Source organism: Musca vetustissima, unplaced genomic scaffold, assembly GCF_032173495.1.
Source record: "Musca vetustissima isolate MV318-11 ecotype Yass unplaced genomic scaffold, APGP_CSIRO_Mvet_v1 utg508410, whole genome shotgun sequence".
NCBI lineage: Eukaryota > Metazoa > Arthropoda > Insecta > Diptera > Muscidae > Musca > Musca vetustissima.
In genome coordinates, this window is record NW_026876418.1 from 191 (window position 1) to 19,568 (window position 19,378).

Here is a 19,378-nt window from a genome sequence, read left to right on the forward strand (position 1 = left end):
TTTGTTTTTCGCACACAGACAAAGTCTGTTTTTTAGTTCCCAACGCGCTTAGGGATATTTAAAAAAATAAAAAAAAACTAGCTCGTTCGATGTTTTTCACCACAAAAGTAGAACACATGTATTTATATAAATGTTACCGAAATACGTCGAACGTACAAAATTTCAAGTTGAACAATTTCAACTTTGACAGAACGTATGTTTCATTTTTTTCTTTTGTTGGAAACAAAAACAAAACATTCTGAAAATTTGAAATTTCGACTGGAAAATAAAATACGTGGATTAATTTAATAAATTTTCAATTTTGTTTTGCGGTTTTTATTATTTGCATGAAGATATGGATTCGACGTATTTGGGTAATACGGCCGTACACAACATTTTGCCATAGTGGGGAAGTTGAATATTTTTGTACGCCCCGTCGAATTTTAGGTAACGTTGTAAACATGGTACAATAATACAAGGTAGCGCAGGTTGAGTTGAATAACAAAAAAACAACTATGTAGCTGGTGGCGTCTTCTGCCAAATATAAAATAAATATACGCAACAAGTGGTTGTGTTTATTTGACATTTTTTCAACACATAACTAAAAACGCGAAAAATGAATGAAAGGTTATTATTTCTTTCCAAATTCCAGTAGGGAATACCATGAAATATTTATTATGGATGAACAAAGTAATTACTTCCAGACGGACGCGTTAAAAACATCATTTTCATTTCAATTAAATTTGAATAAATTTTAAAATATTTTGAATTTATTTGACATAGTATTCAAAACAGTACGCACACATACACAAAATATTTTGATTTGAAGGAACAAGCCGCCCTGAGAAAAAGTAATAATTATACCATGATTTTCCGTTACGGAACATTTTCCCTTTTACTAGTTTTACTATGAAAAAAGTACTAGAACCAAGGTTTATTCATAAGGTTAACAGGCAGCCGAATTCATGCCTTAGTCTCCTCTTGCTGTCAACATTTTAATCGCGAAATACCAAAAAAGATTTCCAGGCGCGTCGGTCTTGTGCACAGCTCATTCAATTTGAAATACCATGTTCCGAGATCTTTCCATGTTGGCCAACACACTATTCTTCTCGGGATTTCAAAGCATTTGTGATTAGTTTTATTTATGGCGGTACCGAGTTATATAAAATTATTCACTACCTCGAAGCTGCAGTTTTCAAGTTCCGCAGTTGGTCTGAGTCTACTGGACTTCTTGCACGTTGATAACATCAGCTTGGTCTTCTCGCCATTTACTGCCAGTCCCACTTTGTCAGACTCCTTCTCAATTCGTTCAAAAGTGGCTGTTACCGCTCGCAATGTTGGACCCATTATGTCGATGTCGTAGGCGAGTAACATGTGCTGTTTGGTGTACAGAGTGTTATTTCTGTTCACATTTGCATCTCGTATGATCTTTTCCAGCAGGATGTTAAACCGGTCACATGGCAAACCTTTGTCTGAATCCTTGATCGGTATGGAAGGCTCTGAAAGATCCTTTCCAACTTTAACTGCTGACCTTGTCCCTATTTTGCAGTAATGCCAAACACATGTCTGAGCGGAACAATACACACACATACGCAAAATATGAATTATTATTTGATAGAACACATTGTAACATTGTAATCAGATGAATACATATTTCAATTTTACCGAAATACGTACTACGCTAGTACAATTATACAAGGTTGGTATCTTTTGTCAATAATGAAAAATACATCTCTACGTTATGGTCTATACGGCCCGAATAAATAAAAACAAATGCAACAAGTCGTTCTATCCATTTGTCACATATATTAGGTTCGGGAAAAAGAAATCCATTATTTTTATATTTTAACATGCTTCGGAATGTCCATTTTGTTGTATGATTTGTTACCATTTTAAAGGTAACTTCATAATGCCTCTCTGATAGAAGTTCTGCTCTCTATCTGCAAAAAACTCTAGTAGTCGATGTTCACAAACCTCCCTAGTTACGAATTTTTTATCATGAAAGAATTTTTGCAAGAAAAATATGATAATAGCTTGGTGTCAAATTCGTACTGTATGGCGGAGGTATTAAAACTTCCCAACCATGCTCCCGAAGTTTCTGGCGAGTCACTGTAGATGTGTGTGGCCTAGCGTTGTCCTGGTGGAGCAGGACACCTCTCCTGTTGGCCAATTCTGGCCGTTTCCGGTCAATTGTAAATGGTTTAAAACAGTTTTATTGACATTTTCGACAACCTACCTGTGCGTTGTGCATCGTTAACATCAAAAATTCCTGAACGGAATCTACGAAAAGCAAAATTACAGTATCGGAACCATAAACACCATTCACAATTTTAGCCGCACAGTATCACATTTTGTATACGATTTTGATATAACAAGCCACAACATGAAAAATATAATTTATAAGTTGCTATGGCCTATCTTGTACCATGGTTTACACTATCATACAATTTTATAGCTCCAACTCATCATAGTTATATCGACGGTAACTTAAATCCTTGTAAGACATGATTTGATGATTCATTCTATAGGTATTCAAGAATTATAGAAAGAACCCTTGTTATAATTAGTTGTGCTTGTCATTTCAGTAAAATTCTTAAACACGACTTTATTTGCTTTATGTTGTATATTTATTACACATTTATTAGAAAAAATATTGTCATAACATGAAAAACACTAATATAGTACAAAATGTGTATGTCTATTCGTAAACACAAAATAAATTCTTATTAATTTTACTATATATTACAATTAAAAGCAAAATTAGTCTTAAATATCTATAATTACAAACACTTCATAATTACTCTTTTCAGGTTCCTGAATTACTTGCATTGCAGAGTATGTGATGGCCTTAACTTCGGTGCCCTGAGGATGTTTATCCAAATCGAAAGGTTCGCCATAACATTTACATTCAATTTCAAAGTTTTCCAAATCGAATTTAGTTATTTCCAAACGTCTGCAGACCAAGAAAGGTTCGGCTGAAAACAGGAACAGCAATTCATCCAAGAAATGGAAAAGCAGTCCCTCAACATCATCACCTTTGGCTTCAATTTGATAGCAGGTCTCCACGGATATATAGTCCAGTTCTGTCATATAACCAAACATGGCCATACCGCATTGTTCAAATGCTTCTTGAAGAGTTTCACCCCAGGCATGGAGTCTAGAATTGAATAGGGAAAGATGTTATTAATTTGATATGTTGTTGTTATTGTTAATTCTTGGCATTTCAACTTACTGTACATCGGCTGTATGATCCAAATCTGCAAATGAAATTAAATATTAATGTGGGGAAATCCATTATTGCTCCAATATTCCATTCATCACATCCAACAGTACTTACATTCGTATTTAATATCGGGTAGACGAAAATCTTCTTTGCTGAATTCAACTTCCATTTTTACTTAGTTCTTTCTTTTTTTCTTATGCAAAATTAGAATTTAAATTAATTATTTTTTACTAATAAAGGCAGCACACTGATCGTCAGCACAATTTGAGAAATGTGTCATCGAGTTTGTTTATTTTTTTGTGTTGAGGGACATGCTTTCATATGTCAAGCCAAGAACAGCTGTTAGCCGGCCAATATCATATGTTTGAGAATTGTAATAGATTAACCCGGTTAATGTGTGCTGATATTCCGTTACAAAATGTATTCAATTCAATTAAGGCAGAGGTGTAAATGAATGACTTGTTCGTTTTCAAAGAAATCAGACAATGGGATTTGATTGTTAGAAAAATCGTTTTCAATTGTTCGGAAAGAAAGAAAATGTGACCTTAAACCATTTCTCCATTTCAGAACCTGTAAGAATCTTCCATTAATCATAAAAAGTTTTCGATTTTCCGTTTATAAATTTTAAAATTTTAATGGGGTTATGACGAGAAAAAAGAGCTTTAGAAAATGGGGTGAGTAGCGGCGGCTGTGGTTCAATGATGGAGGAGATGACAAAGCTGTGTCGTATGCTATGAGAAATGACATGGAAAAGAGGCGATTCATTGACGAGTTAATATTGTACATTGAGGATCATAAGGATGAGTTTATGTTGTTGGTAGATACGAGAGGTGTGGAAAATGTGAAAAAAAAAATAAAATAATTAAAAACTACACCTTTTTCAAATGTCATTCAAAACATTTCAATTGCAATTCGAGAATTTCATTCGTAATTCGAAAACTCAATTTCCAATTCATAACACTTCACTTGTAATTAGAGTATGTATTTTGTAATTCACAACGTTTCATTTGTAATTTTAAACTTTTCGTATGAAATTCAAAAAATTCCATTTGAAATTTAAAAAAATTTCAGTTGTAATTCATAACAATTCATTTCAAATTCATTCATATTCCTTGTGGGTTACCAATAATATTTTTCGAATTTAAAATTAAATGTTTTGAAAAACAAATGGAATGTTATGTATTTTAAATCTAATGTTAAGAATTTCAAATGGAATTATTTAAATTTCGAATGGAATTTTGTGAATTTCAAGTAGAATTTTATGAATTCAAATGTAATACTTGGAATTTCAAATGGAATTTTATGAATTTCGAAAGGTATGCTATGAATTTCGAAAGGTATTCTATGAATTTCGAAAGGTATTCTATGAATTACAAATGGAATTCTCGAATTACATTTGATATGTTTTGAATAACATGTGAAAAAGGTGTATACCCTTATTTTATGAAAAAAAAAACAAAGGTGCTAAAGCAAAGGAGTTAGAGAAAATGAAAGCTATTGATGTGACACTGTATAAAATCACGTTTGAAGACATGATGTAGACAAATAATTTGGTTGCCAATGAAGATATAAGAAAAAGGAATTTAAGAGAATTCATTCCAAAGAATCTTGTTGACACTTTTACAGTGATAAGAAATATTCCTTTGTGCTTCTCGGAAGAGGTACTATTAAAAATAATTGTTGATATTTACAATTGTACATTGGATAAGCTAGGTAATCCTGTAACAATAATACCTGAAGTAATTAGAATAATAACAGGTGCGGCAAAATTGTTCTAGTTTATTTACATTAATACGCATACGCATTTATGTTCTCATTCTCTATTTTGTTTATTCCTTCGTTATCTAGTCTGCCATATTACATACTTACTGTACATAACATATATGGGCAATATTGCAAATTTTATAACATAGCTGAAGCGGATATTCAAATGAATGATATGGGTAACCGCGATCAGTAAGGTTTTTTACGTTTCGGATGATATAAAACCTTCTTCGTGAAAATCCATATACTAGAACGGCGGGAACTGGCCTTCCAAAAACACGAAATTTGGAAAAAAAATGTTTTTGAAAATATATGGGATGTATGTGGATCATTTCCGCTTCAATAAAAGGCTTGGTATGGATTTTGACCTTTGTCGAAAACAGAACTTTAAAAACTTCAGCCGAAAGAGAGATGTACACAATTTATTTCAAAAATAGAGTGACCTTGGTTCTTAATGGACCGCATTGAAATCGGTATAGATGTATTTTTTTAGGGTGCACACCGAAATCGGATGCGAGTTAATGACATATGGAGTTTTCGGAAATTATTCGCGTTTTACGAATTTTTGGGTACTTCAATGCAACATGTAGTACATCTTAGCCGTCAAATGAAATTTCGCAAAACATGCATGGATTGGAATATAAACTTCAGTACTTCCTGGAAACCGCATGCGCATCAAATGATTTTGAGAATTACGTGATTTAGACGCAATTTAAAATGTATACTTCATAATATAGTTTTATTTTAAGATTTATTCCTACTTATAGAACCCCAAGATTTATCGGAAGGGTCTTGCTATAATCCGCTAGATGTATACTTATACACATGAAGTGAATATTTTTATATATGACAATTTTTCGGCGAAATTCGGGAAAAATAGCAGAATAACCCCAACATTTTTTTTCTGAAATTTCTGGTATAAAATTAAAAAAATATTTTTCCTCAATATCTTGTTTTGTTTTCGCTGTGATTTACAAACCGCTACACGGACTTGTGTGATTTTGATATCATTTGATTCATCATGGTGTTTAGATTATGTAGATATTTTTAAATTAATGTTTAGGTGTATGTATGTCATTAATATAATGAAAATATTGATGTAATCTGCTATATTTTTTTATTTTTCTCATATTTCGCGAAGATGTGCAACTTTATCGCGATTATTATAATATATTAATATTCTTATTTTATGGAGGAAGATCTATATCAACGTTTTTGGTCAATATAATAAAATAATTTTAAGTTTTTTTCTTATGCCCAAAATTAAAACCTCGATAAATAATAAAACACATTTGTATACATTCATAGGACTATTCCAAACAAAAAAATCACCATCTCATATAAAATAACAACAAAAACCTAAAACATAAATTATTCTAATAAAAACCTAAAAGTAACAGTCGTTTCTCTTGAAATAGGCAATAATAGTGACTTGAGCAAGAAAAAGTGTTGCTATCTCGAAATAATACAAATAACAATAGCAACAAATTTGGTTAACTAATGAAATGATGTAAGGGAAAATATCTAAATGACTCATTGAAAATATCTGTAAAAGCTGTGCTAACCAATTCATTGATCATTGGTTTAATGAACGGAAGGCCTAGAGGCCAAGCACTATTTATAACACCATCTGAGACATTGTCAAGACGTGCACGCCCCGGAGCCAAAACATCACCCACATGCATTTTCATGCCACCAATGCGATCAACTTCTACGTGGATTTTCAATAGGGTACCAGGTCCGCCCAAACGTCTGACACTGGTCGTTTGACTATGGAGAGAGAGAGAGAATATTCAAATTAATACTGGATAGTTAATATAACCAACTTCACTTACCTATAATCATATAAGGTCATATTCCAAAATCCACTTCTCTTAATGGGTGTACCAAACAATTTACCCGAAAATTCATACCAGCCATTTAGACTCTTTTCGGGGAAATATTGTGAATAGATGATACGATTTTGCTCAAAATCCGAATGGAATTTGGTAACCTCTGACTGGGTCCAACCATATTCGGAGACATTGCGTAAAATCAACTTGAAGCCCAAACCATTTTGATCTCCTCTGCGTAATTCAACAAATGAGGCATGATGGGGATCGAAGGGTTTAATGTTGTAATCGGGTATGCCTAAAACCCAAAATATCTCATAGAAAACAACGGTATTCTTTACACACACACACACACGCATACATACCTGTTGGAAAATATGCTCTGAAATCATTGAAGACATCTTTCATACAAAAATCAAAATCTTCACTCTGCAAATGACATTTGCCCAACAGACGTGTCATCTCTTCACGTATCGAGGGTTGTTCAATGGCATCGGTGGTTGGAATGTTGATGCCACAAATGACAAGTAATGCTGTAGCATAGGACAAGATCATTGACATTGCCTTCTTTTGGTAACTACTTTTGATGATTGTCATTGTTTTTAATGACTTTTTCATGTATTACCTTTGTTTACTGTGCGTATTCGATTCGATTTCTCAGTAGCTATAAATTCTAAAGAAAAGAAAAAAATACAAAACGAGATGAATTACATAATTTTTAATGTTATTACAATTATGTGAGATCGAGATTGTGGATTAGTTTCCGGCTTGAAGACAAATTTTTTTATTTTGGCCATTTCTGTTTGAAGTGGCAATACTTCCGTATCGAAAAAAAGGTTGGAACATAAAACAAGTAAAATCGTCGTTAGGTTCAGTCGAGCCGAAATAAGTTGCACATTTCAAATACATACAAAAATTTTGGGTTCTGATTAGATGTCAAATATTTTTACCCAAAATTCTAAACATCGGGTTCATGTAACGTTACCCCCACTTTTGGATATTTTGAAGATTGTAAAAACGAAACGGGTTAGTATTGTTAAACTCCTTGCACATTAGCACTTTTTATCGGGTTAACCTACTTTATGAGAATTTATTTGACGTATATGTAAACGAATTGACAATTGAAACCCACTGGGTTAACGAAATCCGGTTAAATGTAAACGTACTATTACATGTTCGAAAAGTCACTTTCACTTTAATATGGGCTTTAACATGGCAAAGCCCAGACTTATCTTGGTCCCTCTTTCATCTCAATTGTGGACACTGTCCTCCCCGTGGTGTCACCTGTGGTAGATCCTTTCATCACCCGTTGAAATAGTGAGCTGATATGTGCCGCGAGTTCACTCATAAGAACTATAAAAAAATGGGTTGAGGCGTCGGATTAGTTGCCCACACTCGGAAAACCCTCTTGATATTAAAAAGCAACAAAAAAGAGATTTTAACGAAAAAATCGGAAGGGAAAATATTTTTGGCCACACCGTCGGAAAATTAGGCCTCCATGAAGACACATCAGGCAAACGGCATGAAATTGAATGACTTCGCGGGAGCAAAAAACATGACAGTTAACAGCACCGGATTCAAACATCTCGATATACACAAGGCCACCTGAATTTCTCCCGATAAAGCAACGAGAAATCAAATTGATCATGTTGTGATAGACGGAAGGCAGTCATCCAGTATTTTAGATTTTCGATCGGTTCGTGGATCTAAAATCGATTTGGGCCATTATCTTGTAGCAGTCAAGGTTGGCACTCGTCTTAATGTAGCAGCAAAGGTGTGATCTAATGAACACGGACGGAAACTGGACGTCGAAAAGCTACAAACACAAAAGATATCTGATATCGCTCAACACACACTTGTTCGTCGAAAGCACTCCTTGCAAAGACATAGAAACCGTAAAGACTCGACAAAATTAATTTTGACAAAATAGTTTATGAAAAAATATCCAGGGGAATCAGGCATAACAGAGGCATGTTAAGAATAAATACGCCAATACGCGAAAATGTGTGTATAAAATGAAAATAAAATCAGAGATCTGCACTCAAAATATATGTTTTCATTTTATAAGCTTACGATATAACACTAAAAAAGGTTAATATTTAATAATACCTTTATGTCTTTGCTCCTTGTTCTGATAATAATCATCTCACAACCAATTTGAGATTATGATATAGAGTGTATACCACCTAGCCAAGATGATATCATAAAAGCAAATAATCGGCTCAAGAACAATAAAGCAGCAGGAGCCGACGGGCTACTAGCCGAACTATTCAAGACTGGTGGTCAGATGCTGGTCAGGAGCATGCACCAGCTGATTAGTACAATTTGGCTAGAGTAATGCAAGCCCAATGATTGGAACCTCAGCATCCTATGTCCGTGCACAAAAAAGGAGACAAGACGATATGTGCCAACTATAAAGGAATTAGTCTCCTTCCTATCGCATATAAAGTGCTACTCAGCGTGCTGTGTAAACGACTGAAGCCATACCTAGCAAATCCAATATAGACCAGATTTTCACACAGCGCCAAATATGGGAAAATATCCACGAAAAACACATCGACACACTCCACCTATTCGACGAATACAAAACTGCATTCAACAGCCCAATCCGCTCAGAGGTGTTTAAAGCCATGTCAGCGTTCGGCATTCCTGCAAAATAAATACGGCTATGCAGAATAACTTTAACTTGCACAAGGTCAGCAGTTCAAGTCGCAAAGGACCTCTCGGACCCCTTCAATACCGAACGAGGATTTAGACAAGGTGATAGTTTGTTGTGTGATCTTTTTAACACCCTGCTGTAAAAGGTCATACGAGATACAAATGTGAACAGAAATGGCATTCTGTGCAACAACCAACATACGACATCGACATAATGGGTTGAATATTCCGAGCGGTAACAACAGAACAAATTGAGAATTAGTCTGCCAAAGTGGGTCTGGCAGCGAATGGCGAGAAGACCAAGCTGATGGTATCAACGCGCAAGACGTCCAATAGACTCGGACCAACTGTGGAACTTGAGAACTACAGCTTCGAGGTAGTTAAATATTTTATATACCTTGGTACCGCCATAAATAAAACTAATGATATCAGTTCTGAAATCCGGAAAAGAATAGTATTGTCCAACAGATGCTACTGTGGACTGAGTAAGCAATTTAAAAACAAAGTCACTTCTTGTCAGGCCAAACTCACACTTCAGAAGACACGGTTACTACACGTGCTGTTGTATGGATCTGAAGCATGGGTTCTTGGGCAAGCATATGAGGCAGCTCTTGGAGTGTTTGAGAGAAAAATTCTTCGAAATATCTATGGGACGATCTGCTTTGACGGTGAATATCGCTGTCGAATGAACCATGAGTTGCACCATTTGTTCTGGAACATCGACATAATCAGACGCATCGAGCTGCAGGGACTATGTTGACTAGGTCAAGTTGTGAGCTCAAAAGGCAAATAAAGAGAGCCAACTGATGGTTCACGCAGAAGGGGAAGGCCACAAATTCGATGGAAAGATCAAGTGGAAGACAACATTTCGGAACATGGTCTTTCAAACTGGATGAGCTGCGCACTATACCGACGCGCCTTGAAATCTTTTTTAAGGTAGGCTTATGGAACAAACCAAATATATACTTACTCTAAGTGAGTAAGTATATATTTTGCGGACTTTACAATTTTTTACATTTCCATTGATCCCGCCTACTATTAACAGCCAATTACAGTCGAGATTTGAACATCTAATAACCCCAAAATCCCAAATATATTCGTATATGGGGTATTTCATGTTAACATGTTTATTAAAATCTTGTTAAGAGCATCCATGTTCAAGGTCATTTATGGTTCAATTATATTTAACACATAATAATTGCGTTTTTTACTTTTCGGGTTTTTTTGAATGAAACAAAAAAAAAAAACAAAAGACTTAAGACACAAGCACATGTGTATTTACCAAACCAGTCGAATGGTACAGAATAGCATTACAAGGCTACCAAAAACACACAATCATACGTGTATTTCAATCCATTTCGTCAATGCAACATCTTATTCCCATATTTTGGTTTATTTATTTTGGTAATATTGGCGATTTTTTTAATTGAGAGTTTTTTGTATTTTGTGAGTCAAACTTGTTTTCGTAATTTAATCGAAGTTCAGTTGATAACCAATGAAAGTGGGAATGTACTTATTTATTTACATGCACTGTTTAAGTATTGCATTAACATGTTGAATTTATTTATGTTACTTCAAACATATATACAAATATATATAGGGGAAGATATAACGTAATCAGTTTTTATTGCCGCCCAAATATTATTTGTATAATTGGGGTTTTTTGCTGATGACCTTGAAGAGATGATCTAAGGTAAGGTTTTATTTTAAAATTTTTGACAATCATTGATTGAAATCTACATTTGTGTTTGCAATTTCTTATAGGGCCCACATTAATATTAGGCCACTAAAAATGTACTTAACAAACTTTACGTCCAATGGCGTTTACTATAAATAGCATTATTAACACAATTAAGTAATGTAATTGCTCATAAACTGTCCAAATTAAACCACTAATCCATTGTGTCTTTGTGTGTGTGTGTTTGTTTTTAAGGAATCCAAAACAATATTGGATTGCATCCGAACTGAAGAAATAAGCACACGCAAGCTGCATTTAACACATGTTACGAAATGGCGAAAGACAATCAAATTTCTGCTTTGCACAAAATTTACACACAATTGTTGTTGTTGTTGTTGTTGAATAATTGCAAAATAGTTGTTGTAGTTGTTATTTATTATCTCTATGCTTATTGTACAATATTTTATGAACTTTTCAAAAATATAAATTATGCATTTATTGGTTAATTCGATTTGATTAAAAAATCAAAATTCAAAATTCTTTAATATTTCTGAGTGTAATCTTTAGTTTTGTTTTACATTTCGTCGATGTCGATGTCGATTTCTTTTTTTTTTTTTTTTTTGCCCGCTAACCGACAATTCAACTACTCGCTTTGATGTACTGCCAAAAACTATTCTTCGCTGTGGTGGCTAAGTTGAGTCAATGCGCTCCTTGAGCACAAAGAAGAGGGAAAAAATACCAGAAAGCAAAAATTATAAACAAAACTTGTACAGCGCAGCTAAATCAAAACCGATTTTAGCAATACCTGGAAAAATCTCCAAAGCTTAACAGCAGTTATGGTTATTAAACGTCAGTACGTGTGGTGGTGGTTATGTACTAAATTTGGTAATTGTGGTAGTAAACTGTTAAACAATGTTTTCAAAACTTTATACTCTACTCGTAGTACGTAAAGTTTGGTTATACTGCTTGGGAGATCGCTTCGCAAGTCATATGAAATTAGATAAATTGTTTTTTCTGAATATACCCAAAATATATATCAAATTACTCATATTCGCGAGTACAACAATCCTATGTTGATGTTTAGAAATCCCGGAATGCGCATTTAAACTAGAAGTCATTTTCAAAAAACACTCAACATCGAGCTTCAAAATTTCAGCATCATTTAAAATATTTTCGAAAAACGATACATAAGGGATATACTCCCCTTTTTTAGGCTTCTTCTTTTTCTTCAGCACGAAGGCGGTGAAATGAGTGGCTTAGTCCTGTTTTTTTACATTGAAGTAGACACAGCTTCCACGAAAATAAATTTTGGAGGTCAATATAATGAAAAGTTTGCAACGACAGATATATTCCAGAAGAGAATAAAATTCAATGCCGTTGTAACTATTTAAATCACGATAGACATGTGACAAAAGATTTCCAGGCACGTCGGTCTTGTCCGCAGCTCTTCCAATTTGAAAGACCATGTTTCGAAATGTTGTCTCCCACTTGATCTTTCCATCGAATTCGTGGGCTTCCTCCTTCTGCTTGAACCATCAGTTGGCTTGCTTTTTATGCCTTTTCAACTGGGACATCCTTTTTGATTCTCACAACATGACCAAAGCCAACGTACGTCTGACTATGTAGATGTCCAAGAATAGATTATACAACTCATGTTTCATTCGACGGCGATATTCTACGTCAACGCAGATCGGACCATAGATATCTCGGATAAATTGTTCGCAAACACTCCAAGAACAGCCTCATTTGCTTACGTAAGTACCCATGCTTCAGATCCATACAACATCACAGGTGGTATCAGCGTCTGTAGAGTGTGAGTTTGGTCAGCCGAGTGGTGACCATGTTCTCAAATAGCTTACTCAGATCACAGTAGCATTTGTTGGCCACCACTATTCTTTTCCGGATTTCAAAGCTGATGTTTCCAGCAGGGCAAACGACAAACGGTCCCCTTGTCTGAATCCTTGTTCGGTATTGAAAGGATCCGAGAGGTCCTTTCCGACTTTATGCGCTGACTTTGTGCCAGTAAAAGTTATCCTGCATAGTCGTATTGATTTTGCAGAAATGCCAAGCGAAGACATCGTTTTAAATACCCCTGAGCCGATTGGGCTGTCGAATGTGGCTTCAAAATCGAGGAATAGGTGGAATGTTTCGATATGTTTTTTCACGGGTCTTTTCTAGGATTTGGCGCAGAGTGAACATCTGGTCTATAGTGGACTTACCAGGTCTGAAGCCGCATCGATACGATCCAATAATATCATTGACCATTGGCTTCAGTCGTTCACACAACACGCTGGGTGGTACTTTATATACGATTAGAAGGAAACTAATCCTTCCAATCGCATATAAGTCTGAAAAGTGAGTTTTTCAGCAGAAGCTTTCAAAGAATGGAAGTTTCTTAAATCTTACGTGCCATGCTAAGTACATTTTTGCTTATAACTTTGGTTTGGATTGGTCGATTATTACCAAAATTTCAGAGAATTTAAATTAAGGACCGTAGTATCTAAAAACGTGGTTTTATTTTTCGTTTGTGTTTTCCGAGTGAAGGTAATTACCCGACGACTCAACCTATTTTTTATAGTTCTTATGGGTGAATTCGCGGCATATATCAGTTCACTATTTCAACGAGTGATGAAAATATCTACCTCAGGTGACACATCGGGGAAGTCAGTGTAAACAATTGAGATGAAAAAGGGACCAGATAAACTTGGGCTTTGCAATGTTAAAGTCAATCGGAGCCGTTGCTTGGTATTTGTCATCCCCTACGCCATCCACCTTTGCCATTTTCAACCGAAAAAATCGTTTGTAGCAACCATGTTATTCGAAGCTTATTTCTTACCTCCATAAAGGACAGAAGAAGACATGTGGGTCTTTCATAAATTCAAGCCTTTTGAAACGAGGGCATTATGAACAAATCAAAGAATTCAATTGCGGTATAATGAATGTAGATATAACCTAAGGTGACAAAATTACCAAATTTACCTGTATATCCATACCCAGTTTTGTAGATCATTTGAAATTCATTACAAAACTTCAAAATTCAACAGTTCATCACCCCGAATTATATCATCATAACAAGAGGTCACCACACAAATTTGCTTTACTTTTCGTCTCATTTAAAACCTTCCACCCTATTTTATGTGTTAGTAATAATTCTTGGTTTTTACACCGTTTTACACCACAACATGAATCCTAAACATAAAGGTTCTAAGTTGTTCGGGTCATCGGCCATTACAAGCCGAGTCATAAAATTGTCTAAATAGGAAATTGTTTACTCTTTTTTTAGTTTTCGTAAACGTATTTATGACTCTGACACATCTATGAACTTGAAGTACGCAACATGCATTCGTAATTGTTTCAAATCCACTAATGCGTTTCAGGGTCTTTGAACGCTGACACAGCCGCAAACAGTCTGTCAGTCAGTCATAAGCCAAAACTATGGCTGTCATTATTTTTTGGGGTACATGTACAAACATATTAACGTGTAACTGAGTAAGTAACAAACAAAAAAAAAATGCTGAAAATTATCGGAAGCCAGCCGCTACACTTCTTTGGTTTACAAATGCTCAATTGAAGATACACACACGTACATACATCCATACAAACAATAACAACAACTAATGTTATTTATATCCATAATTGGTTACTTGTTTCATTGGTCATTGTTGGTATTGTTGAATTGAAATGCCCTATCATTTTCAAATGACCACATAAAAAACACCAACAAAAAATATAGACTCCAAGAAATCTCTACTAATATTTTAATTTAAATTAAGGAATTATAAAATAAAAATTATGTTGTGCGATTAATTGCGGTAATGTTTTGTCTGTAATGCCATTAAGTTTGTCTCTTAAGTCTTTTGTTTTAACATCTCTTCTATCCCATCAAATTGTAGTGCAGACAATTACCATGTTTCTGTTTATGTTAAAATCGTTTAAAGATTTATAGGGTCAGTACGTACTACCTTGAATATAGCGTGGGAGTAAATTTAACAACAGTAAAAATAATTAAATATTCTACAATGAAATATTTGAAATTAGATTTATTACATTAAGATATAGACGTGATTATTTTATAAAATAATAGGTTTTTTTGTGTAAAATATGTTTCCTCAATAAATACTTATTTTGGAATTCTGGGTGAAATGAAGACAATTTAAGTTTGGACCGAGTATTAATATGGCATTTGGGATGAAATCGGCCGAAAATACATGTGAAGTTGACCAACGTTCTGCCTGGTTTACTTTAATGCGACTGTGTAATATTAACAAAAAATAATCCAAAAAGTTTCTATAAGTTCGTAAACTCTAAGGCAGATCTAAAAACTACAAACCTTTTGGAATTCATTAATGAAGTTCACAAGGGTTTTAGTAAAAAATTGCAGACTGATGTTATATACAACGATTTCAGCAAAGTGGATATCTACCTACTTAGAAGGTCGTTCGCAGAATGTGTTACTTAATGACTCATTATCCAGGAATATTACTGTCTTATGGGGGTTCCACACGGTAGTCACTTAGGACCTCTTCTTTTTATTCCCTACATCAATGACTTTCCTTCCGTTATCCGCTTTTCAAAAATACTTATGTATGCTGATGATGTTAAGCTTTTCCGGCATATTGAATCTTCAAGTCATTCCAATCTTTTACAGTTCGATTTGTATTCTTTGGCTAACTGGTGTAGCGCCAATGGAATTTTTTTAAATCTTAAAAAATGTAAGAAGCTATCATTATTTAGAATGCAACAAATCTGAATTGATTACCACATTGGTTCTTATAAGTTGGAAAATATTTCGTCTTTCGTAGATCTAGGAGTAATATTAGACCCTAAACTGAGGTTTAAGATGGACAGAATAGCTGCATCTCTTCCACAGGAAGAAAATATCTGCAGCTCTTCCCCACGAAGAATGGTCCACAGGAAGAGGAATTTCTGCAGCTCTTTAAGAGGAAGAATAATACCTGCAGCTCTTGCATAGGAAGAAGAATACCTAGAACTCGTCATCAGGACGAAGAACACCTACAGTTCTTATCTAGGAAGAAGAATACCTTCAGTTTTTTTACAGCAAGAATAATACCTCCAGCATTCCCATAGGAAGAAAAATACATGCAGGTGGATTTGCAGGCCTTAAGCCGCATAGGTATGGTCCAATAATGTCATTGACCATTGACTTCAATCGTTCACACAGCACACTGTATAGCACATTATATGCGATGGGAAGAATGCTAATCTCTCTATAGTTGACACATATCGTCTTTGTGCACGGTACACAGGATGCTGAAGTTCAATCATTGTGCATGCATTCCTCAATCCAAATTTTACTAATCAGTTGGTGCATGCTCCTGATCAGCGTCTGACCACCGGACTTGAATAGTTCGGCTGGTAATCCATCGACACCTGCTGCTCTGTTGTTCTTCAGCCGATTAATTTCTATTCTGACCTCATCTTGGCTAGGAGGTATAAATTCTATACCGTCATCTTTTATTGACTCTGGTTCTACTCCTTCCAAATTCTCAACATGCTGTCTGTATCTGTCACCAGGTTTGCTTCTTCGTCTCTACAGGAAGATGTGCCTGCACCAAAGCCTTCGGTTTGGTGTTTTACTCGTTGGTAAAATATCCGGACTTCATTCTGACCCCTGTACATCTCGATTTATTCCCGCTCACATTTTCTTGCTCTTTGTTTTGAGAATACGTTTCTCCTCTCCCATTTTCTCCGACAATTCTCTCTCGCATTGCGTGTTGCTACTGTTTGTAGGATTGCCCTATACCCTGTGTTTTTCAACTCAGTAGCATTACGACACTCCTGATCGTACCAAAAATTTCTTGATGTTGGTATTTGGTACCCAAGTGTTGCTTGATATATTGGTGAGACCTGGGACGCAAGGGATATGTCTGGTGAGCTGTAAAAATCTAGAAAAAGAATGGAACAGATTTAAGATAACATAATGGCAGCCTACACCATTATATCTATATCACACCATTATCACTATATTCATAGGATTTTGTATTATCTGTAAATGTAATGGCGTCTTTATGTTTATCAATTATTGGCCAAAACATTGACCATTTATTTTCTCATAGACGACCACAACAATGCATTCAAGGAAATACAACTTCTTCCGCAGTTTCTTTTGCAAATCAAACCGGTTTTCTGTTAAGCTACCAACGTGTGTTGTAAAAACATTGACGGCAACGTATTGTTTATGTTTGTGTGTTTTTTGTTTATCTTTTAATATTGTTTTTTTTTTTGTTTATTTGTTTTATAGTTAACAATAAAGTATTTAACTTCTTGAAGTCGCATTACCTAAGAAATATATGTGACGAATTACTTTTTTTAGAATTTCAACAAAGAAGATAGTTTCATTTCAATGTCAATAGGGAATGGATGATAATGAAAATGTGTACTACAAATAAAAATATGATTGCCAACAATTGGTGATAATGATATCAAACAAATGTATGAATATTAAACATTTCGTAGATTTAGCAACATGGTCACCGAAAATAATTGTACATGTTAGGTTATTTACAAATATTTTAGTCGTACAAAATTTTTTAGTTGTACAAAATATTTTAGTTTGCAAATATTTTAGTTGTAGAAAAAAATATGTCCGTCATTCGTCTGCTTATATCATTCCTGATCCCATCAGAAACCCAAGAAAAAAGCAATAATTTTTTTGTTATTGTACACTGTAAATATATTTCAATAAATTTGATTTTGGTAATAACATGCATAAAATTAGTGCTGTTATAAATATTTAAACACTCTCTTTTTACAATTTCTATGGACTACTGATATGAATGATAATAAACATGCAAAAGAAACACCTCAACAATTGGCGCTGCTTACAGATGAACACTTTCCTACAAACTATATATCATCCAATGTGGCTGCAACCTGTACCGTTGGCATATCGATTTTCTTTTGAGGTATAATTTCATCTTGATGCAATGGTTTCCAACCGGCAAATAGTTTCGACAGGGCAATAGTGCAATATGCGGATTTCTCTAATTGCTGATCAACCGTTTCACGTAACACGTGATAAGCTGCGGAAACCTCAGGTGATATGGTAACATCTAACAACGAGAGAATATACATTAAAATTACATCATCTATTAGCTGCTACTATGCAACTCCATCGTACTTACTTTTATGCTGATGTTTTGACAAATCAAACATATATTGGAAGTAACTTAACTGATCATAGAGATCTCTTTCGGTATATTGCCGCACCAGTGTACCATTTTTACAGCGCATGCAAACGGGACGACGACCACTGGTCACGTGTGTATAACAGCGAGTATTTTGATTACAGGCCGGATCATCGCACACTAACCAATTCTGATAGAAGCGTGTAATAAATGAACGCATACTAAGTATTAATTGATTACGTATGGCTATGACATATTGATACGGTCCAATGGAACAATCGGGATTCGAGCATTTTTGCAGAACAGCTTCATAGGTATTACCAGCAGATGGTTTAAATGCTGCCGCCACAATATTTTCAGTTTTGCAACGTACACATATGAATTTGAATTTTTCACAGGCACGATATTTTTGTAAAGTGCTCTTGACCAAAGACTCGCCAGTGGAATCGACGGCACGCTCTTCATAGGTTCTGGAAATAAATACATTGATAAATATAAATAGTTATAAAGGTGTCTGTAAAGAATCACAAGATAATCAAAATTTATCTGAGAGCAAACAGTGTTTACCAAGCTGGTGACTGTAAACAACAAAATCTATGCCAATAAAATCCCATCAAATCAGTAGATGTCCAATCAGGATATGTTCTGTTTCGAAGTCCTTCGGATATTCCAACGACCTAGGCAATTTTATATCACCGATATTGACTGCTTTATATCGAAAGTTATTTCACCAAACCCGGCATGTTCCGGGAATGGATAACCTGGCTGAAGTCCTCATTTGTCTATAGGAAGCTACATCATTTTCAAAGCATGAAAATGAGCTTGAGCCACTAAAGTCAGACAAGGTTGCCAGCAAATGTGAATCACATTTTTATGGGTCCTAACATTAAAGTCGTGGTGTGTTATATGTTTATATTCCTCATCTCATCTATATAATACCCTTCTTCCAATTGCTACGACATGAAATGTGAATATGATAATTTACCTACTGAAGGTGGTGGTCGAGGACAATCCCGACCACCAAGTTACAAAAGATACAGTTCACCAGCATTTTTAACTCGTTCTTGCAAATCAATTCTTCCAATCTTCCCTTAAG

The 19,378-nt window shown here is 34.9% G+C and overlaps 3 protein-coding genes across 3 annotated transcripts; all 3 read right to left on the reverse strand.

Annotated features, from left to right (window-relative positions):
• Positions 1 to 2,745: 2,745 nt before the first annotated feature.
• On the reverse strand, positions 2,746 to 3,371 carry LOC133320973 (protein archease-like). The gene is made up of 3 exons (XM_061530064.1): positions 3,317 to 3,371; positions 3,212 to 3,236; positions 2,746 to 3,136 (listed from the first exon to the last, which is right to left on the reverse strand). Exons 1-3 carry the CDS (start codon positions 3,369 to 3,371, stop codon positions 2,746 to 2,748), a joined length of 471 nt encoding a protein of 156 aa, XP_061386048.1.
• Positions 3,372 to 6,459: 3,088 nt separating this feature from the next.
• Positions 6,460 to 7,359, reverse strand: LOC133320975 (uncharacterized). Its single transcript, XM_061530066.1, has 3 exons — positions 7,164 to 7,359; positions 6,802 to 7,096; positions 6,460 to 6,736 (listed from the first exon to the last, which is right to left on the reverse strand). Exons 1-3 carry the CDS (start codon positions 7,357 to 7,359, stop codon positions 6,460 to 6,462), a joined length of 768 nt encoding a protein of 255 aa, XP_061386050.1.
• A 10,629-nt stretch (positions 7,360 to 17,988) lies between these two features.
• On the reverse strand, positions 17,989 to 18,753 carry LOC133320974 (DNA polymerase alpha catalytic subunit-like). The gene is made up of 2 exons (XM_061530065.1): positions 18,280 to 18,753; positions 17,989 to 18,207 (listed from the first exon to the last, which is right to left on the reverse strand). The coding sequence occupies exons 1-2, from the start codon at positions 18,500 to 18,502 to the stop codon at positions 18,002 to 18,004; spliced, it is 429 nt and encodes a 142-aa protein (XP_061386049.1). The 5' UTR covers positions 18,503 to 18,753; the 3' UTR covers positions 17,989 to 18,001.
• Positions 18,754 to 19,378: the final 625 nt, after the last annotated feature.

Coding starts and splice junctions, on each gene's coding strand:
- LOC133320975 (XM_061530066.1), bottom strand. CDS start 7,359: ATGTCAATGATCTTGTCCTATGCTACAGCATTACTTGTCATTTGTGGC. Junction 7,097..7,163: donor CAGAGCATATTTTCCAACAG/GTATGTATGCGT, acceptor TTTGGGTTTTAG/GCATACCCGATTACAACATT. Junction 6,737..6,801: donor ATGACCTTATATGATTATAG/GTAAGTGAAGTT, acceptor CTCTCTCCATAG/TCAAACGACCAGTGTCAGAC.
- LOC133320974 (XM_061530065.1), bottom strand. CDS start 18,502: ATGCGTTCATTTATTACACGCTTCTATCAGAATTGGTTAGTGTGCGAT. Junction 18,208..18,279: donor GTCAAAACATCAGCATAAAA/GTAAGTACGATG, acceptor TCTCGTTGTTAG/ATGTTACCATATCACCTGAG.
- LOC133320973 (XM_061530064.1), bottom strand. CDS start 3,371: ATGGAAGTTGAATTCAGCAAAGAAGATTTTCGTCTACCCGATATTAAA. Junction 3,237..3,316: donor ACCCGATATTAAATACGAAT/GTAAGTACTGTT, acceptor TTTCATTTGCAG/ATTTGGATCATACAGCCGAT. Junction 3,137..3,211: donor GATCATACAGCCGATGTACA/GTAAGTTGAAAT, acceptor ATTCAATTCTAG/ACTCCATGCCTGGGGTGAAA.